The sequence below is a fragment of the Sander vitreus genome, chromosome 21 (assembly GCF_031162955.1).
Source record: "Sander vitreus isolate 19-12246 chromosome 21, sanVit1, whole genome shotgun sequence".
Lineage (NCBI taxonomy): Eukaryota > Metazoa > Chordata > Actinopteri > Perciformes > Percidae > Sander > Sander vitreus.
The window spans coordinates 16,267,663-16,294,917 of record NC_135875.1 but is presented as its reverse complement, the minus strand read 5'-3'; the positions used below and the strand labels follow the sequence as shown (position 1 = coordinate 16,294,917).

Below are 27,255 nucleotides of genomic sequence, written 5' to 3'. Positions count from 1 at the left end.
GACATTGTGCTGCAGTAGAGATACCTCCAACATGTTTCAACAACACCTTGGCTGCATTCCTAAGAAACAAGCTGGAACAGAGACTTGTGTTTTCCTCTAATGTATTTTCCCTTCCTTATGGCCTTGTGTTGTTTATCACAATGTATCTTAATCAGAGTCACCTTCCCAGCCAGGGACCTTTTGGCCCAACACTGTCATTCTACTGTGTTATGAGAGCAGTGTCCACGATAAGTTGTCTACGTCAGTGGCTGTAACCTCGGTGAGTTCTGCTACTTTAAACAGGTCAATGAGGCTATAAAAATGTCTGTTGCTCTACTTAACCTGCACTGCATAGCGTGTACTTGAAGGTAAGCTTTGTTTTCAGCATGGAAAAAAAAATATTCAGAGAGAGCTTAACCAAACTTGTTAAAACCATTTTTGTTGCTGTTTGTATATTAGATTATGTTAAGTAAGGCCTGACACTGGAGGAACAGTATCTTAGTTCAAGGTCCATTCTTATATAGTCATCAAAAATGGAAAGTAAATGTTTTGCTACTGCCGATCACTGCTGTTTACTTTCACTTAAATCGATCCAAATTCAAGTCTATAATCTTTTATGTAGCAACATGCCATAAAAGCTACACATGCTGGACAGTTTTAACTTTGAACTGTAGTGTCTGTTATGTAGACAAAGTGTGTGAGGAAGAACAAAATCTACTGCGTTAGTGTTAGATATACATTACACGATTGTGCAGCTTTCACAATAATTATATCTGCCTTAAAGACATTCTGTTTATGTCGGTGTGATTATAGGATACGAAGAGATAAAGAGCTACCTTTGAACTGTTTGTGTATACATGTAACTGTATTGCAAAACTGAACATGTAAATTGAATGACAAACAGTAGAGAGTTACAATCTCCAGGTTTAAGATCTGATCCATCCTTTTAATTTGATTTTCCTCAGGTGTGAAACCTGATTTAGAAAATAGAACTGCCATGGTCATTTATTATCCTACAATTGAGTAAGTATTCCCTGAGATTAATTTGACTCTGACTGTATTATTGTATGCATGCTGCACGTATTAAGCTGTCCTTCTTTTCAGGATTCCCATGTTGTGCACTGGCATCGTTCTGTGGGTTTTTTGTTGCCATTTTGCAAAGAAGCGCAGAGAATCAGAAGGCTGGCCCCAGAGGCCCACTAACACTTCATCCGTGTACGTCATCCCCATATATGAGGAGGATCGGGTGGAAGAAGAAGATGAGGAACTGATGGACATATATGATGCATATTTTCAACTTCCTTACAGAGCCCCTCCTGTGTACTGCTCAGGAAATGTCAGTCCACCTCCTCCATACAAGGTATATTTATATTTATGATGAGGATGTCATTTTAAAGTGTTTTTTCTACTTGAAAATGTTTCACAAGATGTCAGAGATTTCATCATCAGCAACTAAATTGCAACATCTCTGTAATGAAATGTCTCCTCTTCTCTTTTCCAGCTTGAACCACCATCCTATCCACAACCTCCACCATCATACACAGACCCTCCACCTTACTCAGAGCAACCCTGATCCTGCGCCTCTTCAAACACCCTCTATCCTGAACATACTGTACTTTTTCTCATAGGGCAGGTATCTGGAATCAAATAAGTGTCAATAAGATTTTGACATTGTGAAATGATGTTCAGAAATGATTTCAAAACATGTGGTTGTAAATTAGCTTTCGTAATACCTGTCTGGTTGGGAAATTAAAAATTGTGCAAGTGTAGGAAATTATTTGATGAATGATGATTTTCAGTAGCCTAGAAATCTATTCGCACCCTAGCGGCAGCAAATGTAATTTGCAGCCAACATCTTGATGTGGGTCTGGCTTGTCAGGCTAGATTTTCAGCCCTGTTTTTACAGCTGAAATCAGAGCCAATGTTAATGCTTTTGTAATGTACTTTCTCCATTGAATCTGTACCCACAAGTTGAAAACTTTTGTGTAACTTCACAGTTTATATTTCTCAAAAGGTCTTTTGCTAAGCAGTGTTCCTATAATGCTGTAAAGCAGAACTATTCTGCAGGTTTCATGAGGGTTAGCAGTGCTTTGAGCTAAATGCTAATATGTTGTTTAGTTTTGTGACAGTGAACATTTTTTTGAACATTATTTCCCAAGCTCTAAATCTTTTTGTCCCTTATTTGAGCCCATACAGGTTACAATAACTTTAGTGCATGTATGTGGTTATATGTTTCAATTGGGACAACTGTGTATAGGATTAATCTACCTGTAAACAATCCACTGTGTGGAAAGGAATATCTCTATTTGACGATACAACTAGTGAAGTTTCAAAGAGCACCCAGTTAAAACATATGTACAGTATGTTTTGATAAAAAAAAGGTAAAATATTTTAGTAAGGACACTTATTGTTTACATGTTTTAATAATACTGTGGTTACTTTTTAACATATGTAATTTACAAAATTAAGTAATTTATACTCACAACTAAAATAAATTTGGAAAAGTGTAATCAAGCTTAAACTTTGCCCAAAAAGGTGTCATGTTTTTTTTCGAAAAGCAAAGTAGAAAGATGGGTTACAGACATTATGATTTAGGGGAGATGTAAAATTGTTATTTGTTGGTTATTATGACACAGTTTGTACACCGTAGGGTAGAAACAGAATAAGAGTGGTCTAATAATGAACCCCTGAGGAATGCCGTGGTTGATGGTTTCCTGTCGTAAATAGTGAGTTAAAAAAAGATTCATTCATGTTTTTGTTCAACATACATGAGAAATATGCAAGAGACAAAGCACACCTTCAAGTCCTGTGTCTTTAAAAAAGACATTCATGTTGTAAAAGCTCTTCAGGTTATGCCCTTCCCTAAGTAACACATTATCCTTTGATAACAACCCTGAGGGCCGGACAGTTTCTGTACAGTAGGTTTTGGATTATTTGATAAGGTAAGGACTCATCCCACTGTACTATAATGATCCAGTTATCCTCTAATTCTGTGTCATTAAGGTAACGTATGTTAGAATTGTGTGAATTCAATTTATTTTCCCTTACAGTTGTAGTGAGCAAAAGATTTATAGGATGAAGGTCCACTGTCAACTGTTAAACTCAGACAGCATAAAGTCAAACAGTGTGCTGGTCATTCATGGTAATTGTTACGCTCCTAACGTCTTGATTTAACCTTTCCAGTTGTACAATGCTGAGCAGTTTTCAAAGGGTTTGAAAGTGGCATTATCATTGCAGGGTCACTAAAGGTCACACAATCCTACAATTGGACTGTTAGTCTCATATAATTGTTCCAGTGGGCTCGAAGATGTAAAGACATATCAGATCCTGTGATGACAGCTCACACCCACTAGTTGTTTTTTGTCAGTATGACTGCTTGTATTATTCTTTTACTCTATACAGTATTACATTTCATACTAAAGATGTTTTTCCACAACTACAAAACTAACGTAATACACAATCAAACACATTATATTTCAGAACAGAATATGGATGCAAATTAAATGTAGTGATCAGTGTACATTATTCTCATTTCAAAGATTTGTCACACTGTCAATGGAAGGCCTTATTTCACATAGTTACATTGTTGATTTTGTCCCTCACAGTAATGTCTGCAGGTTGACATAATTCCAGCCATGACTGGGGTAGTAAATATCTTTCAATATCTGTAAGTAGTCAGAAAATTCCAAGCATGAATGAATCTCCCCACAAAAAATAATAAAGTCTTGAAATGATGAAAAATGTATCTCTTAGATTCCCAGCATTGATGCTGTCCATAGCTGTGGTACTCCTCTGCTTCTATCTGCACGCAAAAAATAAAAGAGCAGCATATGACGTCCCCATACCAACACCGCAAGATGACGACACAGTTTATACAATTTCTTTGTCTGAAGATCAGGCAGAAGAGGACAGACGCTATGACAGATTCCCTCCTCGCTACAGCACTGTGGATCACCCACCACCATACTCACTGGTGCGTTAACAGTCAGTCACTGTCATTGGATCAATGCAAACAAACTACTTGTCTACTACTACTACTTGTCTGTTATTCATAAATATTCCTAACATATATGCGCAGTTGAGCACAGACTAGAACAGACATAGTAATATTATAGTTCTGGAAGTGGATGGCAATTCTCCAATCACTATTTTTAAATTCCAATTAAATGAGAAGATTGATACCACTCAGAAATGAGCATATCAATCTTCCCATCTACTATAACTCTCAGCAAGAAGGCCAATAAGCATATTTCCCAAAATGAACTATTCCCACAACACTGAAAAATGCTCTGTGTTGTTCCTATTAGCCATCTAGAGCCCCAGGCTCATATGGACTTCCTGTATTACTACAATTTTGAAATTAACTGTTAATACAGTACAATTTTACTTCACTTTCATGCAGTTTGACCCCAAGCTGACAAGTATTTGGCCTGGGGGCTTGCCACCTGCCTACGAGATGTATCCAGTAACACTGCCTCTGGCTCCTCATTACTGGATGACACCCACAGGACCTCTACATCCAACCCCACAATCTTGATCCAGCACCTATAACCAGCCACAGAGGTTACACCAGGCATCTGCGAGACACACTCCCATTTTAACTACAATCGCACCTTCTGTTGTTTTTTTGTGTATTTAAAAATCAAAATAGTATTGCCATTTATTTTATGCTGTGATTTAAAAAAAATAATTTGCATTAGTATTAACTGTAGACAGTGAAGCAATATTCTCAACATGTCCAGTTTTAATACATTTTTATACCAACATCAAAACTACAGTGTAGTTGTCCAACTGTATCTACATACCAGCAGAAATCATCAAAGCACCAAGTGTTTCTCTATGTTATACTATATACTCTTTATTACAATACAGTACTTACAAGTTTGGGGGAAAAGAAAATAAATATTAAATGAGTTGTCATGTTATTTACTCTATGTTCTAAGAAGGACCATGTACAGTGATTGTGTTTCCTTGGCTTTTAAACTATCTTAAGGCAAAAGTATGAATTTGAAGCCACTGATAAATATTTTACTGTTCGTACATCAAAAATAACAAAAAAACATTGACGACTTATATTTTATTGTCCAACCTGTAATGTTAAATAATGTTTGCCTTCATTATACAATCAGTGCATACTGTAGGCTACTTCTTTTTCTTCAATTTTTGTTGTTTGTTCTCAGTGCTACAAATAACTCCAATCAGAATCAAGCAGGCAGTCGTCGGACACTGATCCACTCGCTGGGTCCTCTCACTGTCAAACAAACCAGACGCTTTACCAGCACAGGACAACAAATGTACAAATGTAATCAACATTAACAAGGAAACAAAACAAAAAGAGACTGTAACGCATATATGTGTTAATGTATACATCAGTGTCTGTGTTCATTTGTGTGTGAGTAGATGTATTGCACGTATATGTTTTTGTTTAAAATTATGTATTGCTGTTCGTTTTTTAAATTAGTAATTAACAGACACATTATAAAGCACATTTCTGAACACAAACAATCATACTGTATGATCAAATGGTAAAATATAGTTTTTATCACAAATATGACATTTGGTATCTTTCCCATCACCAATCTGTCCTACCAATCCAATGTAAACATTACACTACATAAAGTAGGAAAGGCTAAAAAACCTTTAATAGAGCACTGTTATCTGCATATTATATACATATTCTTTACTCTAAGTCTATTTCCACGTTCATGATAACATACACACACTCACTCACACTATTGCACGAAACCTCATCATCAACTCTAAATCCTTAACAAAATACCGATAAAATGATTCCAATTCTGACAAATAAAGTACAACTTGACATAAGTCTCAACAGAGGAACAATAGGTTTGTACAAAACGCTCTACATGAGGCTGGTCCTTTGCACTAAATCATGACGCTTGGCCCTTCACTACAGACCTCCACCACCGATGATTGCATGGAGGCAGCCCCTCTGGAGCTACCAAACCGTCCTCGGACCTCCGACTTGTGGCCCTGGCACCTTGCTGGTGAGCCATCTCGGTGACTTTCAGAAGACCCAGCTGACAGGCACCCACTGCTGCTCTGTTGACAGTTTCTCCAGCGCTGACCGTAGACTTCGGAACGCCGCTTCCAGGCCGTCGTTTATGATGCAGAGGTCAAAGTAATGTCCATAGGCCCGCTTAATGCGCTCGCTCTCGTCCACCGTCCTCTTTAATTCAGAGTCCTATATAGGGAGCATCTCAGGGAATGGCGCGAGATAGTGAGACAATTAGGTGAAAATAAATACAATGAGCAGGCAATTACTTGGATTGAAGAACAGAGTAAACTGTGAAATTTGGGCGCAACTGAAATCAAATTAGTTTACATGAAATGGTACAAATTAAACTTTCTTGTTTGCTATGCTGAGTAAATTAAACACATTTGGTATTCTAATTACTAATAAAATGAGCTTTCATGTGATGCATTTCAACCTAACTCTTTCAGGGTACAACATGTTACTATTTGGTTGATTCTAAATGTAGGACCACAGGCCTGAAAACGTGCTTTTAAAAGTATTTATTTCTTTTCTTTTATTACATTTGTGACTAAATAAGCAAAGTATTAAAGTGAAAGTAAAAATAAGTAAGTATTAAAGTTTAAAAAAAAAAATTCTTAGATATAATTCACAATCAAACCAGTGAGAAGAGCACAGACAACACAGCAGAGACAGCAATCGCTAATGTGAAATAACCAAAACTGTTCCAAACTGTGTGTTTATGTATGACCTTATTTGTCATAGTAGGAGACGAATGAGGGCCTTTCAGAAAACACAAACTTACCGTCAACTGTTTTGTGACCACTCCTGACTCAATTGCTGACTTATTCATGGCTTTGAGAACCTCGAAATCTGTGGCTTCAATGAAGACAACATAGGGCAGGAACTCTGACGTCCGCAGGACTTTAAGAGCCTTCGGGGGAAAACAAACGTATGTGAGACATTTTACACTCTGCATAGCAAGCAGTGTGAATAACTGAAACTCGCACGCAATTATGAAGCTGAGAATGTGTCTTCATCTTACAAATGTATTAAGCTAATGCGTGTAAATAAGAGTAGCAGAGTTTTTCCAGCAAAAAATGCTGATCATTAAGAGATCCCTTTCGATGAATATTGATGATGCGCTGAGCCTGAAAATACTTTAGTAGCAATGAGCTGTACATAATTTGTTTTAATATAGCATTTCAGTAATTTACATTGACAAACGTGACAAAAAAATGGATAGAAGTTCAGATGGCAGAGGAGCAGAAGCAAGGACTGAAGGCCTCTACCTGTGGGTTGACGTCCAGGATGCAGATCTTTCCTGTTTCTATCACCTCGTGTATAGAGTTGATCTTAGTGCCATACAGGTTACCGTCGTACTCGCCGTGCTCCAAGAAACGACCATTTTTGATGTCGCAATCCATTTCGCTGCGGGTCATGAAGGAGTACAGCTGGCCATCCCTCTCATCCACCTTCGGTTTCCTGGAGGTGACTGAAGGATTAAAAAAAAAAAGGCAGAAATAAATCATTTCAGCACAGTGCAAATACACACTAACTGGTAAAATCAGGAATACAAACACAAAAAGAAGGGGAAAATATGACAATTTAATAATATATATTTAAAAAGGTTCCAGCTTCAACAATAAGAGACTGGAAACCAAGATGATAAAGAGAAAAATTTACTTACAGAACCCAAAATGACAGTGACACAGTATGCAACAAATACAACAAACAAAAGTACGAAATGACGAATGGATTTTGTATCATTGTATGTGGTTTAGATTGATGATGAATGGCTGCACTCACAGGGGATGGTGGTGGCATAGCGCTGGGGATCCGACACCAGCAGCTTGTTTTTCAGACTGCGACGGCCGACCCCCTGCGCACCAATCAGAACCAGTGTCTTCCTCCTGAAGGGCGGGACCTTGGCAACCTCTTCGTATATCCGCAGCTCGTGGCGATCAAATTCTAATCAGAAACCAGTAATTAGGGAGATGTACAGAATAAAAAAGATGTAACAATGCTGTACTTTGTGAAGTCAGTTACCTGCATTCTTGGTAGTCAAATACATCATCTTTTTTTTCTTCTTACCACCCATCCCAGCACATAGAGGACCTGAGACAGACACAAAACACACAAAACGTATTTAAAAGGCTCCAATCTTGGCGCTTTTCTGCCACCCACTTCAACGGAGTCAAAATGATGTTCTATCAAGGTGAAATGTCTTTGAAAGAACTGCAGGGTCATAAATCCAGTATTAGAAGGTTATAGGGAGACAATCCCACTAGGTGGCACTGTGCACCAATATTGATCAGTCTATGCAAGCAGTCTGCTGCCAGAGAACACCTGTGACTAGGCGATCTGCTGACAGCCTGTCCAGTATGGCAGATTATTTACTGTAGTCCATGGGGGGAGAACGTCTTATGAACAGAGACGTAAACAGAAGCAAACATGAGCTCCGCTGTTCATTATTATGTCAGAATTCAACCCATCAAGCTGTGACACCAAATAATGTGTGCACCTTATAGCCAGAGTGCTAAATTATGAAGTATTTTTTCTTAATATATGAATTGGATGATCAACAATTTCAGACCTCACCATCCAAAAAAAAAAGCAACTAGTTTTTATTCAAACCGTGCTCTCAGATGGTATAATATGTGGAAAGTGTGATAGCCGACAGATGTGTCCTTCCCAGGCTCCAAGGGCAGTACAGTTGGGCTGTCATCTTCCTCTCCTCCACAAGTGAAGGGCATGCTGCTGGCTGTGACTCACCACCTGTTTTCTTGCTGCTAAGGACTCTGCTCAAAGTAGATAAATGTAAAAGGAGCACCCGCATCCCATAAGAGAACAGATGATTATTGATCAGGTTTGTATTTACGGGGGTCTTATCACCACTCCTCAATCAACCCTCAGGGCTGTTTGTGAATGTCAGACGCTGCAGCTTAATAAGAAGCAGTTTGGATCAGGCTGCCTCAGTCACGCCGATGCTCATTACCAGTTCTCCAGTGCTCACTGACAGAGTCGCATACTGGAGAAGTGAGAGGAGGATAAGCGGCTGGCGCCAGATGAAATGCTTGTATGATATGGAGAGGAACAGATGTTGTCATTGTTGCCTGTGTGTTTGTGCAGCGAGTCTGTGGCCAATCTGCAAGATGTGCATCTCTGCGGAGCCGTGTACCTGTGGTAGCAAGCTCCAGGTCTCTCTTCACAAACGCTTTCCTCTTCTCCTCAAGCAGCTGGCTTGGTATAAGACCTGCACTGCCTCCTTCTATGTGGCAGGCCTGTGAGGCAAACACACAAAGAATGAGGGAGCAAGCTAACAAGCCGGTGAATACGAACTCTTCAGTCTTAGCTCAAGCAATTGATGCACAGGAATGTTGAGTATCTTGGGCTGTACTGACCTGCCACCAATTGAGGTCCTCCTGGTTGAAAATCTGCAGAATGTCTCCACTGCTGAAGCCAAGCCCTGCTTCCTTACAGGGAATCAGGTTATCATGGGATGGGTCGTAGTCGAAGTGACACTTTACAAAGGCCTTAATGGATAAAGATGTTGAAAAGAGGGAAGGTGTCAGTTAAATTAATTGCTGTAATGGATGTCAAAACAGACAGACAAAACAGAAAATACACATTTAATAGAAAAAAACAGGCTGGGAATGAATACCTAGAATACCTCTGGTGTAGTGTGTGAAAAGTACATGATGGATTGGGTGAGCAAGTGTCCGTCACTATGAAACAGCCTCGCGCACTTAAAGCCTACTCCATCTCTCAGCTCACTTTCCCCGACATCTCAAGGTTTCAGGATTCAGCTCATAAACCAAACCCAACCCAACCCCTACGGACAGGACAAGGAGTCTGAGAGACAGACAGAAATATATATATATATATATAGAGAGAGAGAGAGCCTAAATCTGTAGCCATGGCAACCATCCCATCCCCCCCTTGCACTTGATGCCTTTTCTCGTACTGAACTGATGCATGAACATAAAAAAGGCTGCCAGCCCTTACTGTACTGTTTGTGTGTCTCATTCCCCTGTAAGCACACAATGGACACACACACACACACACACACACGTTTGTTTCACTATCTTTGTGGGGACCTGTCATTGACATAATGTATTCCCTAGCCCCTTACCCTAACCTTAACCATCACAACTAAATGCCTAACCTTAACCCTTACCCTCACCCTAACCACAACCTAATTCTAACCCTAATCCTAAAACCAAGTCTTAACCCTCAAACAGCCCTTTAACCTTGTGGGGTCCAGCATTTTGGGCCTCACAAGGCTGTGCAGACCCCACAAGTATACTGTATTCCCCGATTTCTGGACCCCACGAATATAGTAAAACAAGCACACGTGCGCACACACACACACACACACACACACACACACACACTCAATTGGCTAAGGGGAGCTGTCAGATGAGTTTAGTCACCATGCGATGCGAAGCTCAAGGCGTGAAACACAGGCAGCTGGATTACATTCAGCAAGAACTTTTGCTCTACTCTAATCATCGCAATTCATCCACCTACACAGCACTTCACTGTGTGAGCACAGCCAAATCATTCTTTAATATCTGACTATGATAGCCCATATTAAGTGTTCAAGTAGGCACTTTAATATCTGGAGCTGTTGCCACAAAAAAGGAAAACTAAACACTTGTACACTGGTTTCACAAAGCGAAGGTCTTATGGAACTGTAGAAATGTCTTCTTACAGGAAATAGTATGCACCTTTTGAAATTTTCGAAAGAGCAATGACTCAGAACACACTCTTTACTGTGAATAACCTTAAGAAATGGCTGCTGCCCTCAATTTCCACAGGTCTTTCAAGAACAGTGGGAAAAACAGCTACTGTATAGCTGCTGTCATACATAAACCTGCCAACTCCAGTCCTAGTATAGTTTTCATGTTTTCATTGCATTTCAAAGATTACACAGTTCTTCGACAGACTGAGGGAATTATCTGATCTCGGCTAATTTAAAGCCAAACGAATAATGCAACAACACTAAAGCACATGATCAGAGGTAAAAACTAAAAGGTAGTGCACAGAGCATTGTGCACACAGAGGCAAAGTAAACCACAGTTCAGGTATACTGTATGTCATCATTTCTTCAGGCAACCTCCTTTCATAGTTGCGCCTAGAAAGTTCAGCAGCAGCAAGGTCAAAGTTGAAATAATTTGAACTTTGAGTGCAGTGCTCGGTGGCAATTTTGAGCGGTGTGCCACGCCTTGGGTAGCGCTTCCTCAGAGTTGTCTCCTCTGCTATCCCCATAGGAAAACAATGGCACAGCCAGCGCAGAGAAGTTTCCCAACAGTTCTTTTTACATTTTCACTCAAAACCACAAATGTCAACCTAGCTGGTGCAAGAGGAAAAGTCAGGGGATCACCAAAGTCAGTAGGAAACATCCTATATGTCCTGTAGATGTATGTTCAAAATGTCATGGTAATCCATCCAACAGAGATATTTCAGTCTGGACAAAGTGGTGGTCTGACCGACATTGCTCATGGGCGAAAAATCAATTATCATTCAGTGGAAAACTCACTTTTCAATAATATGCTTCAAATACATGTATTTCTGTGCTGATGATCCTAAGCAAATGAACCCTCTCTTGATCATTTTCCTGTAAATGATGTGCTAGTATATTTTGGTCTAGTGTAAGGAATTCATTTGGCACGGCTTCTTCAAGCTCTAGTGTTCCTCTTCTCTACTGCTGAGACCAATCAGTCACAGAGCCTTGTGCCCAACACATCTTGAGCTGCATGTACTGCATCCTCCGATGTGCTATATCCACCCATCCTATTGGCATCACCAGGTAACATAACCCTTCTAGTTCACCTCACTCTAAAATGGGTCACATTGTCAGTGTGACTAGGCTCCTCTGGCTCTTAGAAAGCTAGTGTTCATTAGCTAGCATAACCCAAGATGAGCCACGACTACAACATGATTCTTTCAGCTGTTGTGAAACATTGTCTTAAGTAATTTCCTACAAATATTTGTTTTTTTTGCACTTTTTGCGAGCCCTTTGGATACCTGCTGGTTGCTGTAAAGTGATACATAAATAACTGTTGATTGATTGATTGATTGAGCAAACTTTCTTATGTGAACTTTACGACCATGGACGGAAAGGACAAAATGAAAAGGACAAGGACTGCAGTGTCATGAGCTGTCTGTGGCATCCTTTTTTCCCCCCCTTTCTTGTTCTTGAAGACTTCAATTATTGATCCATTATGTATTGAAAATTACTCTACATTTGGATAAGTGACAAAACTGAAAAGCAATGTCATCTACAGTGTCCCGCAATAGAATTAGATCCATGATTCTTGGCACAGGATACAAGGTTACGGGCAGCAGCAAGAATGCCAGGGAGGACAGTGGGTGGCACTTAACTTGACTGATGAAAATGACAGTATCCTTTCAAACTAATCAGAACGTTTTGTACAATATCTATTTTAGGATGGGTGATCAAAAATGTGTTTTACTTTGAAAGAGTGTGAGATTCAATGAGGAAGATCACAAAGATATTTCAAACACAAGGAGTTGCGGTAACTCTCCTAAACCAGCACGAAAGGGAAATAAGCTGTATGCATCCATTCTCACAAACAGATGTTTACACATTTAAGTATCTTTCTTTCCAATTATTATTATTTGCTGGTTGGTTGGTTTGACTTGCAACACTGTCTAACGCCGCAAATGTGAAACACTATATGAAGCTGACCTGTCTTGGTGTGTGTGGCTCCTGGTAGCTGGGCAGGATCTTCAGCACCACGCTGCCACTCGCCTCCTTCAGCATCTCCTGGAGCACTTTGGGGTCGTTGCCCACCTCCTTGCCATTCACCTCTTTGATGATGTCACCCACATGGAGCAGACCTTGCTGGTCAATCATGCCGCCGTGGAGGATCCTGGCAATCACCAGCTCGCCGCTCTCCACTCGAAATGTCACACCCTACACACACACACACACACACACACACACACACACACACACACACACACACACACACACAAATTTGAACTCCTTTAGAACTATTTCAGTAAATCTTGCAACGTTCTCCGTTGCTCAGCAGTTTAAGAGGCAAGTAGGTGGAGGTAAAGGTGAACAAGCAATATCTTAAGCTGCAATGACTGTAATGGCCACCAGATGCTGGCTGCAAAAAAACTGTTTCAACTGTTCCACTAAGAAGATATTTAGGCTTAAATAAAGATATATTTCAGGGTGTCACAGGTATATTACAGTCAGTCGGTGCTCCTTATTCGTCTCCCATTTATGCTCAACTTATGCTTCCTTAGCTTTGATACAACTTAGAGTGGCCTTTTGTGACACCAGTAACTTCCTACATGCTAAAGGGTAATATCATACTTCAGAAGCCTATGAGTGACTCCAGAGTGTGTGGGTAGAAAGTAAGACAATAGAGCACCTGACAAAGTTACAACTGAGGCCTTGGTATTAATCAACATGTCAAGATGCTGCAGATAAATCTCCCCTATGTTGTGCTACAAGGCAGTATAAATCTGACTTGCTTATCTTTTAACAATGCTACAAAAAGATCTCATTATACTGAGTGCACGTGCTGCTCCAAAAACACAAATCATACCATTTATTGCAGAGTTAAATCTGTTCACAATTTACAGGAGGGCTCTTTCCTGCCTCGCTGATTACAATGGGTTGCTCCTTAACTGAGCAGACTTACCAGGTGCTCGCCCGACACCTTACGGATGCCCACCATCCTGACTGCGTCTGGGGGAACGGGCTGGTTGTTGAGGGCTGCGTCCATGAAGGAACAGGGGCTTGGGGGGGGTGTCTCGTAGTTTTTGGACGCCACAGAATCATGGGTCTCTAGGAGGGACTGTGAGAAAGGACAGCAAGGTGACACAAACACTGATGATGACAATGACAAAAAGGCTTTTTGCACCCGTGAGATGATAATAGAATCATGCTATACTGCACAAATCAGGTCTTCTCGCTCTGGTCTGTGCAGAGCTATTGTCAGACACCACATAGACTGAAACGCATACTGTAGCTCCAAATCAATCTAATCCATGCGAGCACCACATGCATCATTAAGTGTGAACATCACTTTTAAAAGTAATCAAAGGTTTAGCCTGAGTGGCTGTTAATTAAAGCTATGGTTGGCTGTGAGATGCAAAACCTGGAAGTGCGGCTCCTTCAGGATGCGGACCAGCTCATCGGCAGCCTGACTCCTGTTTGTGAGTGGGTTGAGCTCCTTGAGGATGTCCTGGACCAGCTCCACATTGTTCTCCCTCACAGCTTCCAGCTTGGGTTCCTCAAACTGCTCATGGGCCTGGGATTTAATGAATAAAAAACAGACGTTACTGATAGCCTTGCCTCTACTTTGCAGTACATAAATGTCACCAGGAATCTATAACATCTAGATCCATTAATGCACTTTCTCAGTGGGCTGTTAATGCACCTTGCTGAGTTATAATCAAATGTTTTCTGACTTCTGACTGCGGGACTGTTTGTTTTGATTCAGTAACACAGAAAAGGGTACAATACCAAATGGCAAAAACAGCCAGCTGCATCCAACCCTTGCTGAGAGCAACACACACAGCTGGCACTCATAAATTTGCAATGAAAAACACAAAGACTAAGAAAACTAAGCACAAACTTCACGAGTCAAATCGTGCGCCCTGTAGGTTTCTTCGGTGTGTTGCTGTGAAACATCAATATTTCAGGGAACATTCATTTTCACTTTATCCTTCACAAATGCCTGCATGCACACAGCCTCACACACAAATCATCATATGCACTTTAGTACACATTCTGCACACATAAGGACACAAGGACAGCACACATACCCGCATAGACAAAGTTATTTGCGCATGGACTAGAACACGCAGTGACGCGGCAGAAGGACTTTGCTCATTTGGGGTTTTGGCAGAATTCTTTGTAACCTGGTGGAGCAAGCTGTCAGTGTCTGGCCCATGCCAGCATGGATGCTATGCTATATGATTACACTGTTTTGAGAGCCATGGACAAAATCTCTAAGGCATGCGTCTGTTTTGACACCACTTTGTATCAGTTGGTTACATTTAAAGAGATAAAACTACTATTTATGTCCAAAAAAAAGATAAGCATGTTTTATAGATCCACTATGGGGTCATCTAGGACATCCTTTTCACATCCTTTACTCATAGCTTGCATCAGCAGATTAATCTGTTATGGGAATGCTCGTCAATACATTGGTACCATCAAGAATGTGTGTGTGTGTGTGTGTGTGTGTGTGTGTGTGTGTGTGTGTCTTTGAAATATATCATGAACTGTTCATCCACTCTACTTCACACTTGGTATCCTGGGTACCCAGTGAACTTGGGTTTTGGAATTTGGATCAGTTTGACAGAATTGGATATCAGATATTAATAAACTGCTAACTAAACTAAACGACCGAACAAAAAAGGGTGAGGAAAAAATGTTGAGAAAAAAAAGCGCTGCCATAACACTGGCTCTTCCGTGTCCATCCTTCACGATAAAAGCCCATCTTAAATTCACTCAGAGCATTTCGCTAAGAGGAAACTCGCAATCGGCCTGTTCCAAACAGGCACATTTTGAACGGGCACTGTACTAGTCAGTGGAAAAGAAACCAAAGACAGAGAGACAGGGCGAGAAAGGAGCAGAAGAACCTCCGCTTTCAGAAATACGGGAGGCTTTTGATACAGTACATCGCTCTGCTCCCTGTGGATAGTCCATCTCCAAATTTCCTGAACAGAACTACCTCTGAATTACTGAATGAGACTGCACAGCGTTTTACCTCTGGCTCTGTCTGAGTTTAAAAAATAGCCCTGCAGACCAATTCATCTCCCTGGACAGAGAAACATCATGGCCTCAAACAGCTTCTACCTCAGTGCAACTCAGTGAACACTGACTGTGCAAAGTTAGAATCACAAATGTGGTAATCCAAACTAATGACTGCTGACAGCATAAAGGAAAGGCAGAGAAGGAATTTCAATGAACTACATCTCTACTTGTTTCCTTGTGTACTATTGCAGTGCACAGCAGTAAACCTTTTACTTCTCTTCCTGTTGCTTTTGAAAAAGTCCACACTTTTAAAGGTTGTGTCAAATTGTACTCTTGACAAGACAAGGAAGGGGAAGACACGAGAGAAAGACGAAGTGGGAGGAAACTCTTAAGAGACCACTAAGCTCTTTTGCTCTTCTCCCTTCACTTCAAAAAGCTGTACTCTGTAACAGCCACATCTCTCTCCTCCATGTGAATACGGAGAACTGGTTGGGTTTGGTTTCATAAGGAAAACTAAGGAAATATATTTTAAATATCCACTAAAGGTACACTTCTTATATGCAAGTGTACTTTTGTTGTGTTTCAGGGAATCAGCTGGATTTTCACCAAGTCTTCAATGTAAGAATAAACATGTACCATGTTTGGTTTATCTTAAGTATCCAAAACTCACTGCTCATGACACTGCAATTTAACTGAATTACTGGAAAAATAGCAGGTGGATGTCACTGCTCAAAAAGAAGAAAGGTTTGGGGATAGTTTGCTGAATTGCCATCAGTTATGAAACTGCCAGTCAAAACAACAAAAGACAAATGTCAGCCACGTCTGAGGGTTCTTGGAATAACTTCACTGATTACTTCCCTCCAGGACAAGCTTTAATCCACTGTCTGGGCAACTGGCCAAAATAAATCTCTGAAAATGCAACATTGATTTGAAAATGTATCCTGATCATTCTTGCAGATATACATGCTGTGGACAAAAACAATGCATGTATATCAAGTATGTCTAGGTAGTACGGCAACCCTTGTAATCCTTCTTTAGTGCTGTAAAACCGGTGTTTTAGTGGTGTGTATGTGAGCATTATTGTGTTGCACAAGGTGCAGCTGGTTCTATATATTCCCCTCTGACACTAAACAAGTTGATGTACCACTACTAGTAGGAGAGTGTTGCCACATTACCATTGACTGAAATCTGTGGTCCCCATTTATCACTTTGTTTTCACTCAAAATCTTATGGATAACGTGCAAAGAGGCATTTTCAATTCTGTATTATTATAAATGAAATAAAGATCCACAACTAAAGCATTCAAACAGGCTTTTGTTTGTAAAATAAAATTGTTAAGTTTAAAACGTAATGGCTGCCATTCATTCCTGGATTCTCCATTGATCACAGGGGCTGCTGCTCCACCTGGACTTCAACCTGTCAGACATGTCAAGGGTAACTGTGCTGCTTACTGACTGCTATTTCAATTTTTTGCTCTGATTGGCAGTAGAAGTGTTGTAATTCCTTGTTAAAATAACTGACAGCTGGGAAACAGTGGACATGTTGACAGTCTCTTAAAAAGAAACACTCTTCTCTGTGTTAAATATTTTTATATGACCCAACCTCTATACAGTAGCATATTCAATAAACTGATCCATCCATCATAGACATCATAGAAAGCCCACGGGTTCACCAAGCTAGGAGCACCATTAGCAGTTACATGAGCCAGGGGTGTGTATTATTTTGGTTTAAGTTTGGCCATGATCACCAACAACATCAGCAGCTCTTTCTGCTGTGCCGGTTATTAAAAATATGTCTACATCTACATTCTCTGTAACTGGGAGAAGATGAGGAGGCAAGCAATCTTTAATGGCAGCCATTTTGCCTGCTTTATCCCCACTAGGCTTGAACTTCAATTACATGACCCAAAGCCTTTGATATTAGTATTGTCAGTGATAGGGGTAAGTAGCAAAGAGGGGAGGCGCTATTTGACATTTGGGTTCTCATCTGAATGTTGCTGCCTGTGCAGAATAACAGAGTGAAAATAAAATGCCTCTTTAATTTGCATTTTCAACTTATGAGAAAACAATAAAGCAGTTTCAGTTTTAAACAATTTAGCTGTCTTTTTGGGATAACTATTACAAGCTGAAATTTGAATTTTAAATGTAACAATGGGTGTGAATTTTAAGTTTCCATTTTGCTAAATCATTTTAATAACTCTTCTCATAATGAACGCAAATCTCTGTGAAAACAATGATTTGTCATGCATTACGTGCCAGTGTTAATGCAGAATAATGGCACATGCAAATGAGGATGTTGAAATCAACTTTTAATGTTAAGGAAAAATGCAAGACTGTATTGTCATTTTACAAAATACATTTAAATTGCAAATTTGCAAGCATAAAATATCCTCAAGTATGCAGCTGATAAACTAACTGGGAGCCAACTTAATATAACTAGCCTGTGTTGTTGGGATGTAATTGCCATTTAGTTGCATTAAAGTCCTTTCTCATTGACTCATGTATTAGTCACTGGACACAGTCCAAATGTCCTTTACTAAATGTACATTTACAGTATAAAGTTACTCTCACCACTGGGCTCTCCATGATGCCTTTGAGGAAGATGAGGTCCAAGTCATTGGCAGTTGTGGAGCTTGTGCTGTCACTCAGTGTGTCCAGGGCCTGATGCATAGCTACAAACACACACACACACACACAGAAAAAAAGGAGAAAGAAAAGAGTTTATTTCACTCCACTCCACCCAATATTCCACAGTTACCCATGGGAAATAGACAGAATAGATCACATCAATGAAAGAGGGAGAGAGGGAGAGAGAGAGAGAGAGAGAGAGAGAGAGAGAGAGAGAGAGAGAGAGAGAGAGAGCGAGAGCACATTAGTTCATACTACGTGGCTGAACGAGAGAAGGCTGTAGGCAAAGTGAGCGGGAGGGAGTAGGGAGAGGGAGTAGGGGATGGGAGGTGCCTCACATCCTTTCCCAAGCAATTTCCCCTCTGTCAGTCACCCTCCTCTCATGTCTGTCATAAGCGACAGTATCTTTCTCCCACAACTCCCAACTTCCTCCATCCTACACACACCATACATTCATGTACACACACACACACACACACGGCAGCTTAACAACAACAAAGTTGATTTTATACCAGTTTATACCAGCATATGCTTTTTGTGTTCACCAGTTTGTATGCCTGCACCAAACGGGATTTTAAAAATGTCATGAGTCAATGGTGCATTTTTGAAATATTTTTTTTCTGGTGCACCCTTGATGATAAGCCCATAAAGGAAATACATGCACGCACATGCAGCCTTATCTCTAAGATGTAAAATCAAACTTCTAAACCACAGACATCAATCAATAAGCGAATCTATCAATCAGCAGAGGCAAGGTGATGTCAACAATTCTGAAGGTCGGGGAAGGTTCAGCCTACATGTAACTTCAAAGCATCTCCTCCACTGACCTGGAATATGACGCATTAAGGTAGCACCACACACTGACATCACCTACCAGCAGGCATTAATCACAGCAGACGTGACTGTCAGAGGAGTGGGCATTTTTATTCACAGGGAACATTTGTCTGCTGTAATTTACTTCACAGACACTGAGGTCTTTGTTTCCAAAGCAAAATATACAACACTGGCTTTTAATTTTGCAAAGCAGGCAGAATGGTGATTCACCACCAATCCTACATGACCCACTTCATAGGTCTAATGTCAAATAAGGACATAACAGGGCACAAAGAGGTGAATGGTCCAATTAGAGGGCTGCTAATTAGTTTTGTGTAAGAAGACTGTGTCCCAATTGCTTTCTATGGATTAATTCTAAACATGTTTTAAACATGTTGCACCTTCGCAAAGTAAAATTACAGGATGGAGTATACTTACCCAGTATGCATACCCAGTATGCATTATAAAATAAAACATGATAGTATGACTCAAGCTCATTCAAAGTAATACATCCCTGAAAAGCACCCATCTTATATTGTTTCCTATTAGTGGTATAAATTGTATTGATTTCTTCTACAGTATACTAACGGCCAAAATATTATAATCTGTAAATACTATATATAAGTATTATTTTATATAATTATGGATGTATGACACACCTTATGGCAGAACTCTGCAGACATGAAATGGGGATTTGTATACGGTACAACTCACATTACCCTATATGCAACATTTACTTTGACTCTGTGGTACAATGTCTGTTCCAATATGTAATGCATTTCTGTGTTCTACCTATTAAGTTATGGAGCAAGCTTGCAAAATAGCATATTTAAAAATAAGTCCCATGCGCACGATTACAGGAAAAATGAGATTGATGGTTGATTGGGCCGAGTACATTGATATAGATAGCCATGCATTTAAAGTGACCAATGGCTCAAAAGCCAATAAAAAGTCTATGGCCATACTAGTGGCACTGTGAGACCATTCTATTCACAGCAGTGCTTTGCTAATACCAGCATGGCAACATGCTCACAATGACAATGTTTAGAAGGTATCATGTTTACCGCTTTCACCATCTTAGTTTAGCATGTTAGCATGCTAACATTTGCTAATTAGCACAAAACACAGTACAGCTGAAGCAGATGGGAAAAGTTATTAGTTGTGCAGGTATTTTTACATAAACCAAAGTATTGGGAAACTTTAAATGTTGACCTGATGATGATGCTACAGGAAAAGTTAGTTTAGTTTGCCTGAAGCAAATTTCATGGCAATCCATCCAACAGTTGTAGACATCACTAAAAAGCACAGATGTCTACCTGCTGGTGGCCCGAGAAGAAAACAAGTCAGGCAATCATCAAGATCAATATGACTGTTAATATTATAAATGACTGTCTGAACCATGCAGTCTATGGTCTGTACAACATGTCATGGAAATCCACCCAACAGCATTTGAGATATTTGAGTCTGGCCTCTGCCCTTCATCGAGCCATGAGAGTAATTAGAACACCACTTAACAGAAGAATTCCCATTTGTCTTGTGAACAACGAGATGTGTGACTATTTGGGATTATGAATAAGTCTCTCTAACCTGGAGCACCCTGATTTTATTCAGTGGTTTAATTGATGAGCAGCCTGAAGCTGCTCTTTTGACAATAAACAACAGAATTACATTGTGGACACTATCAACTCCAACAGAACATGTCCTCTAATCCCCTTATAACTATCCCTTTTATCACAAAATAAAAGGGATAGTGTACCACAGAATATCAACTCTTTCAAGTTGATATTCTATAGAGAGCAGTGAAAACACGGGTTAGGGAACATAGGGTAGGGTAAATTTGAAACAATATGGACTGTGAGTTTCAGTAGCAGTAAAGGAACACACAACACATGATGTGTGCTTCTGTGTGTGCAGCTCAAGTCTCTCAAAAAGCTGATAAATGATTTATGTTTTTATTGCTCAGCAGAGCGCAGTGGGAGGTTTTGTTTGTTAAGATGCTTAAAGACCAGTGATGAGGTAATAGATATTTTGAGAATGAGCAGAAAACTATTTTGGTCTTCTTCTGAGGTGTCTTTAAAGTATTTTTACATGCACATTTACTGTATACGTAACAACAGTCATAAAAACTAATTTTTGCTTTCACTCAGATTCAAAGGCAGAAAGCCATTAAAGGCCAGAGGAAGACAACCTTCATGATTACAGAGTCCCTCCGCCCTCTCTCTGAATAATTTGATAAGTAAATTAAATAAATAATTACATGAGTCTTCCACAGTGAAGTCTTGTTTTTCTTCTATTTTCCCTGGAACGCCGGCTCTGCTCCAGCAGGAGAGTTGCCAGATTTGCGCCTGGCAGAGAATATCAGACCAGCAGGCTCGGCTTACAGGTCCTACATAATTCTCTTTAATCACCGCAACTGTACGCCTCCGTTGTTGCCACATCGGCACTTTTCCCGATGTTAGCTTGTCTCTGCTTCGCCTAGACATGTGTGGAGTTAACTCTCTTTTTCTCTTTGTTTTACTACTTTTATAACTTTCTCTCACATGCCCATGCTGTCTTAATACATTTACATACAGTCACTAATCGTGATCTCCTCTCCACTTTCACTCCAGTCCCAATCAGACATAATGATCCTGATCAAATCGACTGATTCTCTACAGTGCATCAAGGATGTTTGAACAAAAACATCAGCAATAGTCTTAACTTTGCGTTTCTGTGATATTGCCATTGCTTGGAAGTTTCAGAGGACTACCGAGAAGGTGTGAAAGGAACTGGGGAACAATAGCCATTTTTTCCGGTGCTGAGTATGCTTGGGGTCATTCTATTATTCATAGAGATCATTAAACATCCAACTTGTCCTCCTTCTTGGGTCTCTTTGCCTTTCTTCTCTCTTTATATTCAGATAAATAGGGTCTCTTTCCTTATTTTCACTGGCAAGCATCAAAGCAAAGACAACAGAGGATAGGTCCTGCAGGTCAGACAAGAAGAGGTCTGAATGTCAGATTGGAATACAGTATTTGTTTCCTATTTTTCTAACTGCAACTTTCTTTTGAAAATAACTTTCTTTTTAGCATTCAGGTAGAGTATTTCATCTTGTATACCACTGCTGTCAAAGCCATCCTCTCTCGCATAAACTTCATATAAAACTGCACAGCCAGGACCAAACTGCATTTTTTTTAACCCACTAACAGTATTGATCTTTCTTGCTCATGTCTCATATCAGCATCAAAATTGCATGTAGACATTTGCGTAATAATATACTCAGGTTTTTTTCATCCTCCGAGCCTTTACAAGCTAGAAGAAAGTCATTTTTCGCTCCAGTGAATCTAAATTCCCGATACTACACACAGTAACTTGATACCATAAGAGAACTCCATTTAGCAGGTGAGGGCTTATGAGCACAAAAAGGGACCCAGGTATGCAGACAGACTGAACAAGGAACATGTACATCATGTGCTATTCCAGGGATTATTAAAGCTCTTTTCATGCTTGAGGTGGTCTTGTTTTTACAGTATTTCACTACTGTGCGTCTACCAGATTTAAGAGGAAAACTACTGAAAGAGGAGTCCCAGTAGAACAAATAAATAATCATGACAAAAAGTTCACAAGAGACTTGGTGTATTCAAAAGTTAACTAGAGAAAAAAACTGACATTAAAGGAATTCATCAAAATGTGGTGATGATTTATTCAGTTTGAAAAAAAAAAACATAAATAGTGCTTTGTCAATTACAAATATTAACACACCGTGGTGGCCTCCTGCATCAAATCTCGACAAAGGTTGCCAGAATAAGACCGCCCTTGCCATGGTGACAGCAGAGGATGTGTAATCACAAAGAACCCCGAATAAAAGGTGCTTTTGTCTCTTAAAAGTCTTATCCGAGCGTCATTTCCCCGACACAGAGACACAATTAAACTCAATGTCATGGAGGCAGCCAAACAATCTTGGCTGTTATTGTTTGTGGTAAGAGCACAGCGGGGGAACATGAACCTCTTAGCCAGCACTTAGTGAAGGTTTTTTCTGTTGCTATGGAGCGGCGGTGACGGAAACACAGAGAGGATGGAGAGGGGAGCTGAGGGAGGGTGGAACATGGAGGAAGAGATGTTGGAGATGGGGTTTTGTTGGCATTTCTCCATGCTAAATCCTCATGGGGACGTAAACACAAAAGGAGTACAGTGTGCAGCTGACTTGTTCTATTTTCAGTTTCTGGCAATCAAAACAGTCTGGCCTGCTGATATTCATTGAGATGAACAAACTCTTAAAGATGTAGTGTATGCTCTACCCAGACGAATCATTGTAAGTGAAAGAAGTACCATTACATATTAACAGGTAATTTGCAGACCATCAACTAGCACAGTAGTCTGTGTTTGGTTTCCACCAACTCCTGAGGGACTCTTTAGCTGCTAGTCGCCAACTGTGTCTGTCTGCTGTTTGGTGCTGAGCAGGTAGAGTGTTGTGTAGAACAGCTCCCTGCTGTGGCAAAAAAACAACGCTATGAGAGCGGTGAGAGTGAATCAAAAACAATGAGCTGAAACTCGCTACAAAGCTCTGTAAAACCTGAACAATAATGTAATGTTTTGCTTCCTAAAAAAAGGCCTCGCACCTAAGGTGTGTTAAGGGATAGTTGGTGACTCCTCTTTCCCCTGCAGCAGACTATACAGTATGTTCTCTACTGAGTGTTTGGCTTGTTTCATGCAATACATTGGGTGTATGCAATTCATGTGTACACATTATATGCTTAGATTTTTTTTTTACGAATGCTCAAACATGATTAACTCTAAATATTCATCACAAAATTCTCACAAAAAGGTCCTGGTTTAGAAAGGCCTCTCAACACACCATGTGGAGCAATATATTCAGAAGTACCCAATATGTATCATCGTGTTTCTACTACAAAACATATTTCAGTTTGGAGAACGGACTTAAAATTCATTGTATAGCCAAAATTACACAGAGAAGAACATTGAAAGTCAGTCGCAGCAAAGACCTGGCGGTGATTAATCGAGGTATTTTCAATGGGTAAGGTCAATGTTAAGCTTTTCAGTGTGCAGAGTGACTCTGCAGTAATAACACCTGCTTTGTCCTGTGAAAACACAGTCAGATTTCTGAGCAGCCTTCTCTTCAAAAACCCATTTATATTCTCATTGTTTCCTGGAAACACTTGAAGTCTCTGCAGTCTTATTTCTCTGTCACTCCATTAAAATTACAGAAAAAGAGCATGGGGCGGATGACAAACTATTTTACAATTTCCAAAAGTCACTTCTATGTAATCAGGGGCGGTTCTACATTGAATTACACCCAGGGCGAGACCCCCTTCGAGCGCCCCCCCCCCCCCAACAACATAAGTGAAAGAGAAAATGATATTTCTCAATTGCACAAATCCTTCATTAGAGCATTTGAAAAACACACTTAAGATAATCCAGTTATTTAACTATTGCAATTACAACAGGAAACACACTTTTTAAGGTGAACAATCTCCACAATGAACACAATTCTGCACAAAATATGACAGTATAGGTTATCAGAACTTAAAATAAATATACACTATATACATAAATGTGCCAATAATATATACAATAATAAAAAATTTAACAAGATTAATAAATTAATAAAACGGTATACAACAAGCTCTATATATATATATATATATATATATATATATATATATATATATATATATATATATATATATATTTTATCATTTCAAGAGGTCCTGTGCTTTAATTTGAAGAGGTCTATCATGAGATTTTGTCTGCCTAAGCAGATAGAAAATTCTCGTTAAGAAAGTTTGCATGATGTGCAATATTTATATAGGCTACTAATGCAATCATACAGTAAAGCATGCCTACGTCTTTTATTGTTGTAGTGTTTTGTCCACCACTCAGTTTTTGGCTCAGTTTTATATCAAGGGCCAAAGTGTTTTAAGGGGAGTTGTGCTTACCGCAGGTTCTACCCTCACTCCCTCATCTCTGTCCCTCTCCTCCTGAGTCTCCTCCTCACTGTGCATGCCACTGTCGCCGACACCACCACCACTATCATCAGCCACGGGAGCTGATGGTCCTGCTACTGCCGAAAACATGTCTTTTCGCTTTTTTCTTTTATTTGAGCCGCTTGGGTAACTTTGTTTGATTTTCGCGTTTAGACCATTGCCATAAAAGAAAGGTTTAGACTCGTCTTGCTCCGTCTCTGTGTACTTCCAAGTTCTCTTGTCACCGTATGTTTATCTTTCGCGCCGGGCCGGGCCCAGTTACCGACTAGTCCATTTCATTGTGAAAGTAGGGGGTGCAAGCAGGGTGCCTGCAGCTGCAGGGGGCGGCAATCTGCCAATTCCCCACACAGTGAAATGATAGAGAATAGAAAACTGCTTCGCGGAGCAGAGGATTTTCAAGTGCTCATGGCGCCCCCCCATGACTCATGATAAAATGCCGCCCCAGGCGGCTGCCCTGGTCGCCCGTGCCAAAAACCGCCCCTGTATGTAATAAAATACTCTTGGGCTTTGACAGACATCATTAAATACTTTAAGGTTGCTATTAGATTTGATTCTGCTCCCTGCTCTCCAGCACAATATAATTACTATATATCCCTCAGGTAGCGAAAGATAAATGTCTAAGACAGTGGTGGAGAATTATATTGGTTTAAAGTATATTCCATTGTGTGTACCAGAGCCAATTAATCATTTATTATTATTATTATTTATATTACAAGTTAATTTGTCCTTATGGTATATGCTTAAAGGTGCTATAGGTAGGATTGTGAAGATCCAGGACTTAGCAAAAAAATGTGAACATCGACAACTTCTCAGTCCCTCCCCCCTTTCCGCTAAAGGCCAAAACTGTCTCCTAAGCCTGCACCTCCTGGTGCATCTGAACAGGGAGCTGTGGATTTTTGCAAACGCACTACAGGTGGTGTCAGAGGAGCCGGATTTTTTTTTTTTTAATTACCTGCTTCATGTAGTTCTACTGGAACACAGGTTCAGTTTCAGCAAATATGACAGCAAGTTAGTTTTATAAGTCTTACCTACTGCATCTTTAATTCTTTCCAGAGTGCAATCAGTCTGAAACATTTTGTACTGAGCATAGAGAATACAACTACAGTTACAGTTAAAATGTGAATACTGCTGTGGTGTATCAGTGCACAGCCTCCACATCACTGAAAAGACAAGCTCATCATGACAGGATCAGAGAATGCTGTGTGAAGCATGTGTGGGCACATCAATTATGAAATATAGTTGTGTGGTAAATTTGTGTGTGTATGTGCAACTTGTACAGGCTTGCCTTCAATGGCTCTCCTCATCTCATCAGAAAATTAGATTATTTGAATTATCTACTGTACAAACTCAGTTGTAGACAGATGCATACATTTAATATACAGTTACTAAGGTAGGACTTGAAGGTCTTGATGTCAACTTTTAGCATTGGGAAGCTAAGTCAATAATAATAATAATAATAATAATAATTCCTTTAATAACAAAGTACATTTTTACACATACAAGGAATGTATCCTCTGCATTTAAACCATCCTAACTAATTAGGAGCAGTGGGCAGCCATAGTCCGGCGCCCGGGGACCAAATCCAGTTGTAATGCCAGTCCCCACGTTAAAGGCAATGGCAGGAGTTACTTACCATGCATGTCTTTATGGTTGGAGGAAACCTGAGCACCAGAACATGCAAACTCCACACTGAAAGGCCCTCGTGGCTGATTAGTCCTCTGCTCAGGTTAAAAAGAATACTTAGGAGGCAGTGTTAGGTATGTGGAGCGGATTGTTAACAACTTACAGATACAAACAAAAGTTATATAGTCCCTTTTAAAAGTAACTGAATCGATTGCATTAGTTGAAACTTTTGCAGTTCTTTTCACCAAGTGGGAGATATTGTCGCTGTAATTCTCGATATTTCCGGCGTGAAATTACAACTCAGAGGCAGACATGAATGTTTTTTTTCTGACTCAGTTGCTCGTAATCACAGTCTAAATAATAAGATGTGAACACAGCATGAGAATGATTGAGGTCATTTTCCCGCCCTAATAGGTTCAATAAAGCTAACTCGAAAGGAGTTTGAGAGTGAGGAGCAATCATCTACATTGTGTTCAC

The 27,255-nt window shown here is 40.0% G+C and overlaps 2 protein-coding genes across 4 annotated transcripts in view; one reads left to right on the top strand and one right to left on the bottom strand.

The window, feature by feature from the left end:
- The first annotated feature begins 53 nt into the window (after positions 1 to 53).
- LOC144536341 (uncharacterized) lies at positions 54 to 2,513 on the top strand. 2 transcript variants are annotated; one of them, XM_078279425.1, is made up of 4 exons: positions 54 to 259; positions 945 to 1,002; positions 1,084 to 1,339; positions 1,481 to 2,513. In XM_078279425.1, exons 2-4 carry the CDS (start codon positions 977 to 979, stop codon positions 1,550 to 1,552), a joined length of 354 nt encoding a protein of 117 aa, XP_078135551.1. In that variant the 5' UTR covers positions 54 to 259; positions 945 to 976; the 3' UTR covers positions 1,553 to 2,513. The 2 variants fall into 2 exon arrangements, with proteins under 2 accessions (XP_078135551.1, XP_078135552.1); XM_078279426.1 differs by having other exon boundaries at positions 258 to 347.
- A 2,192-nt stretch (positions 2,514 to 4,705) lies between these two features.
- The window catches only part of mpp2b (MAGUK p55 scaffold protein 2b), a 39,560-nt gene continuing 17,010 nt past the window's right edge, over positions 4,706 to 27,255 (bottom strand). For both annotated transcript variants that reach the window (XM_078279910.1, XM_078279909.1), the window contains 11 exons: positions 18,302 to 18,402; positions 14,125 to 14,277; positions 13,666 to 13,821; positions 12,693 to 12,920; positions 9,379 to 9,510; positions 9,156 to 9,258; positions 8,024 to 8,092; positions 7,784 to 7,945; positions 7,267 to 7,469; positions 6,780 to 6,908; positions 4,706 to 6,184 (listed from right to left, as the gene is read on the bottom strand). In XM_078279910.1, the coding sequence (XP_078136036.1) occupies positions 6,008 to 6,184; positions 6,780 to 6,908; positions 7,267 to 7,469; positions 7,784 to 7,945; positions 8,024 to 8,092; positions 9,156 to 9,258; positions 9,379 to 9,510; positions 12,693 to 12,920; positions 13,666 to 13,821; positions 14,125 to 14,277; positions 18,302 to 18,402 (1,613 nt within the window). In that variant the 3' untranslated portion in view covers positions 4,706 to 6,007. The remainder of the gene's footprint in view (positions 6,185 to 6,779; positions 6,909 to 7,266; positions 7,470 to 7,783; positions 7,946 to 8,023; positions 8,093 to 9,155; positions 9,259 to 9,378; positions 9,511 to 12,692; positions 12,921 to 13,665; positions 13,822 to 14,124; positions 14,278 to 18,301; positions 18,403 to 27,255) is intronic.

Excerpts from the sequence above, each read along its gene's own strand:
- LOC144536341 (XM_078279425.1), top strand. The coding sequence starts at position 977 with ATGGTCATTTATTATCCTACAATTGA. Across the intron at positions 1,003-1,083 it reads ATTTATTATCCTACAATTGA|GATTCCCATGTTGTGCACTG; the intron begins GTAAGTATTCCC and ends CCTTCTTTTCAG. Across the intron at positions 1,340-1,480 it reads GTCCACCTCCTCCATACAAG|CTTGAACCACCATCCTATCC; the intron begins GTATATTTATAT and ends TCTCTTTTCCAG.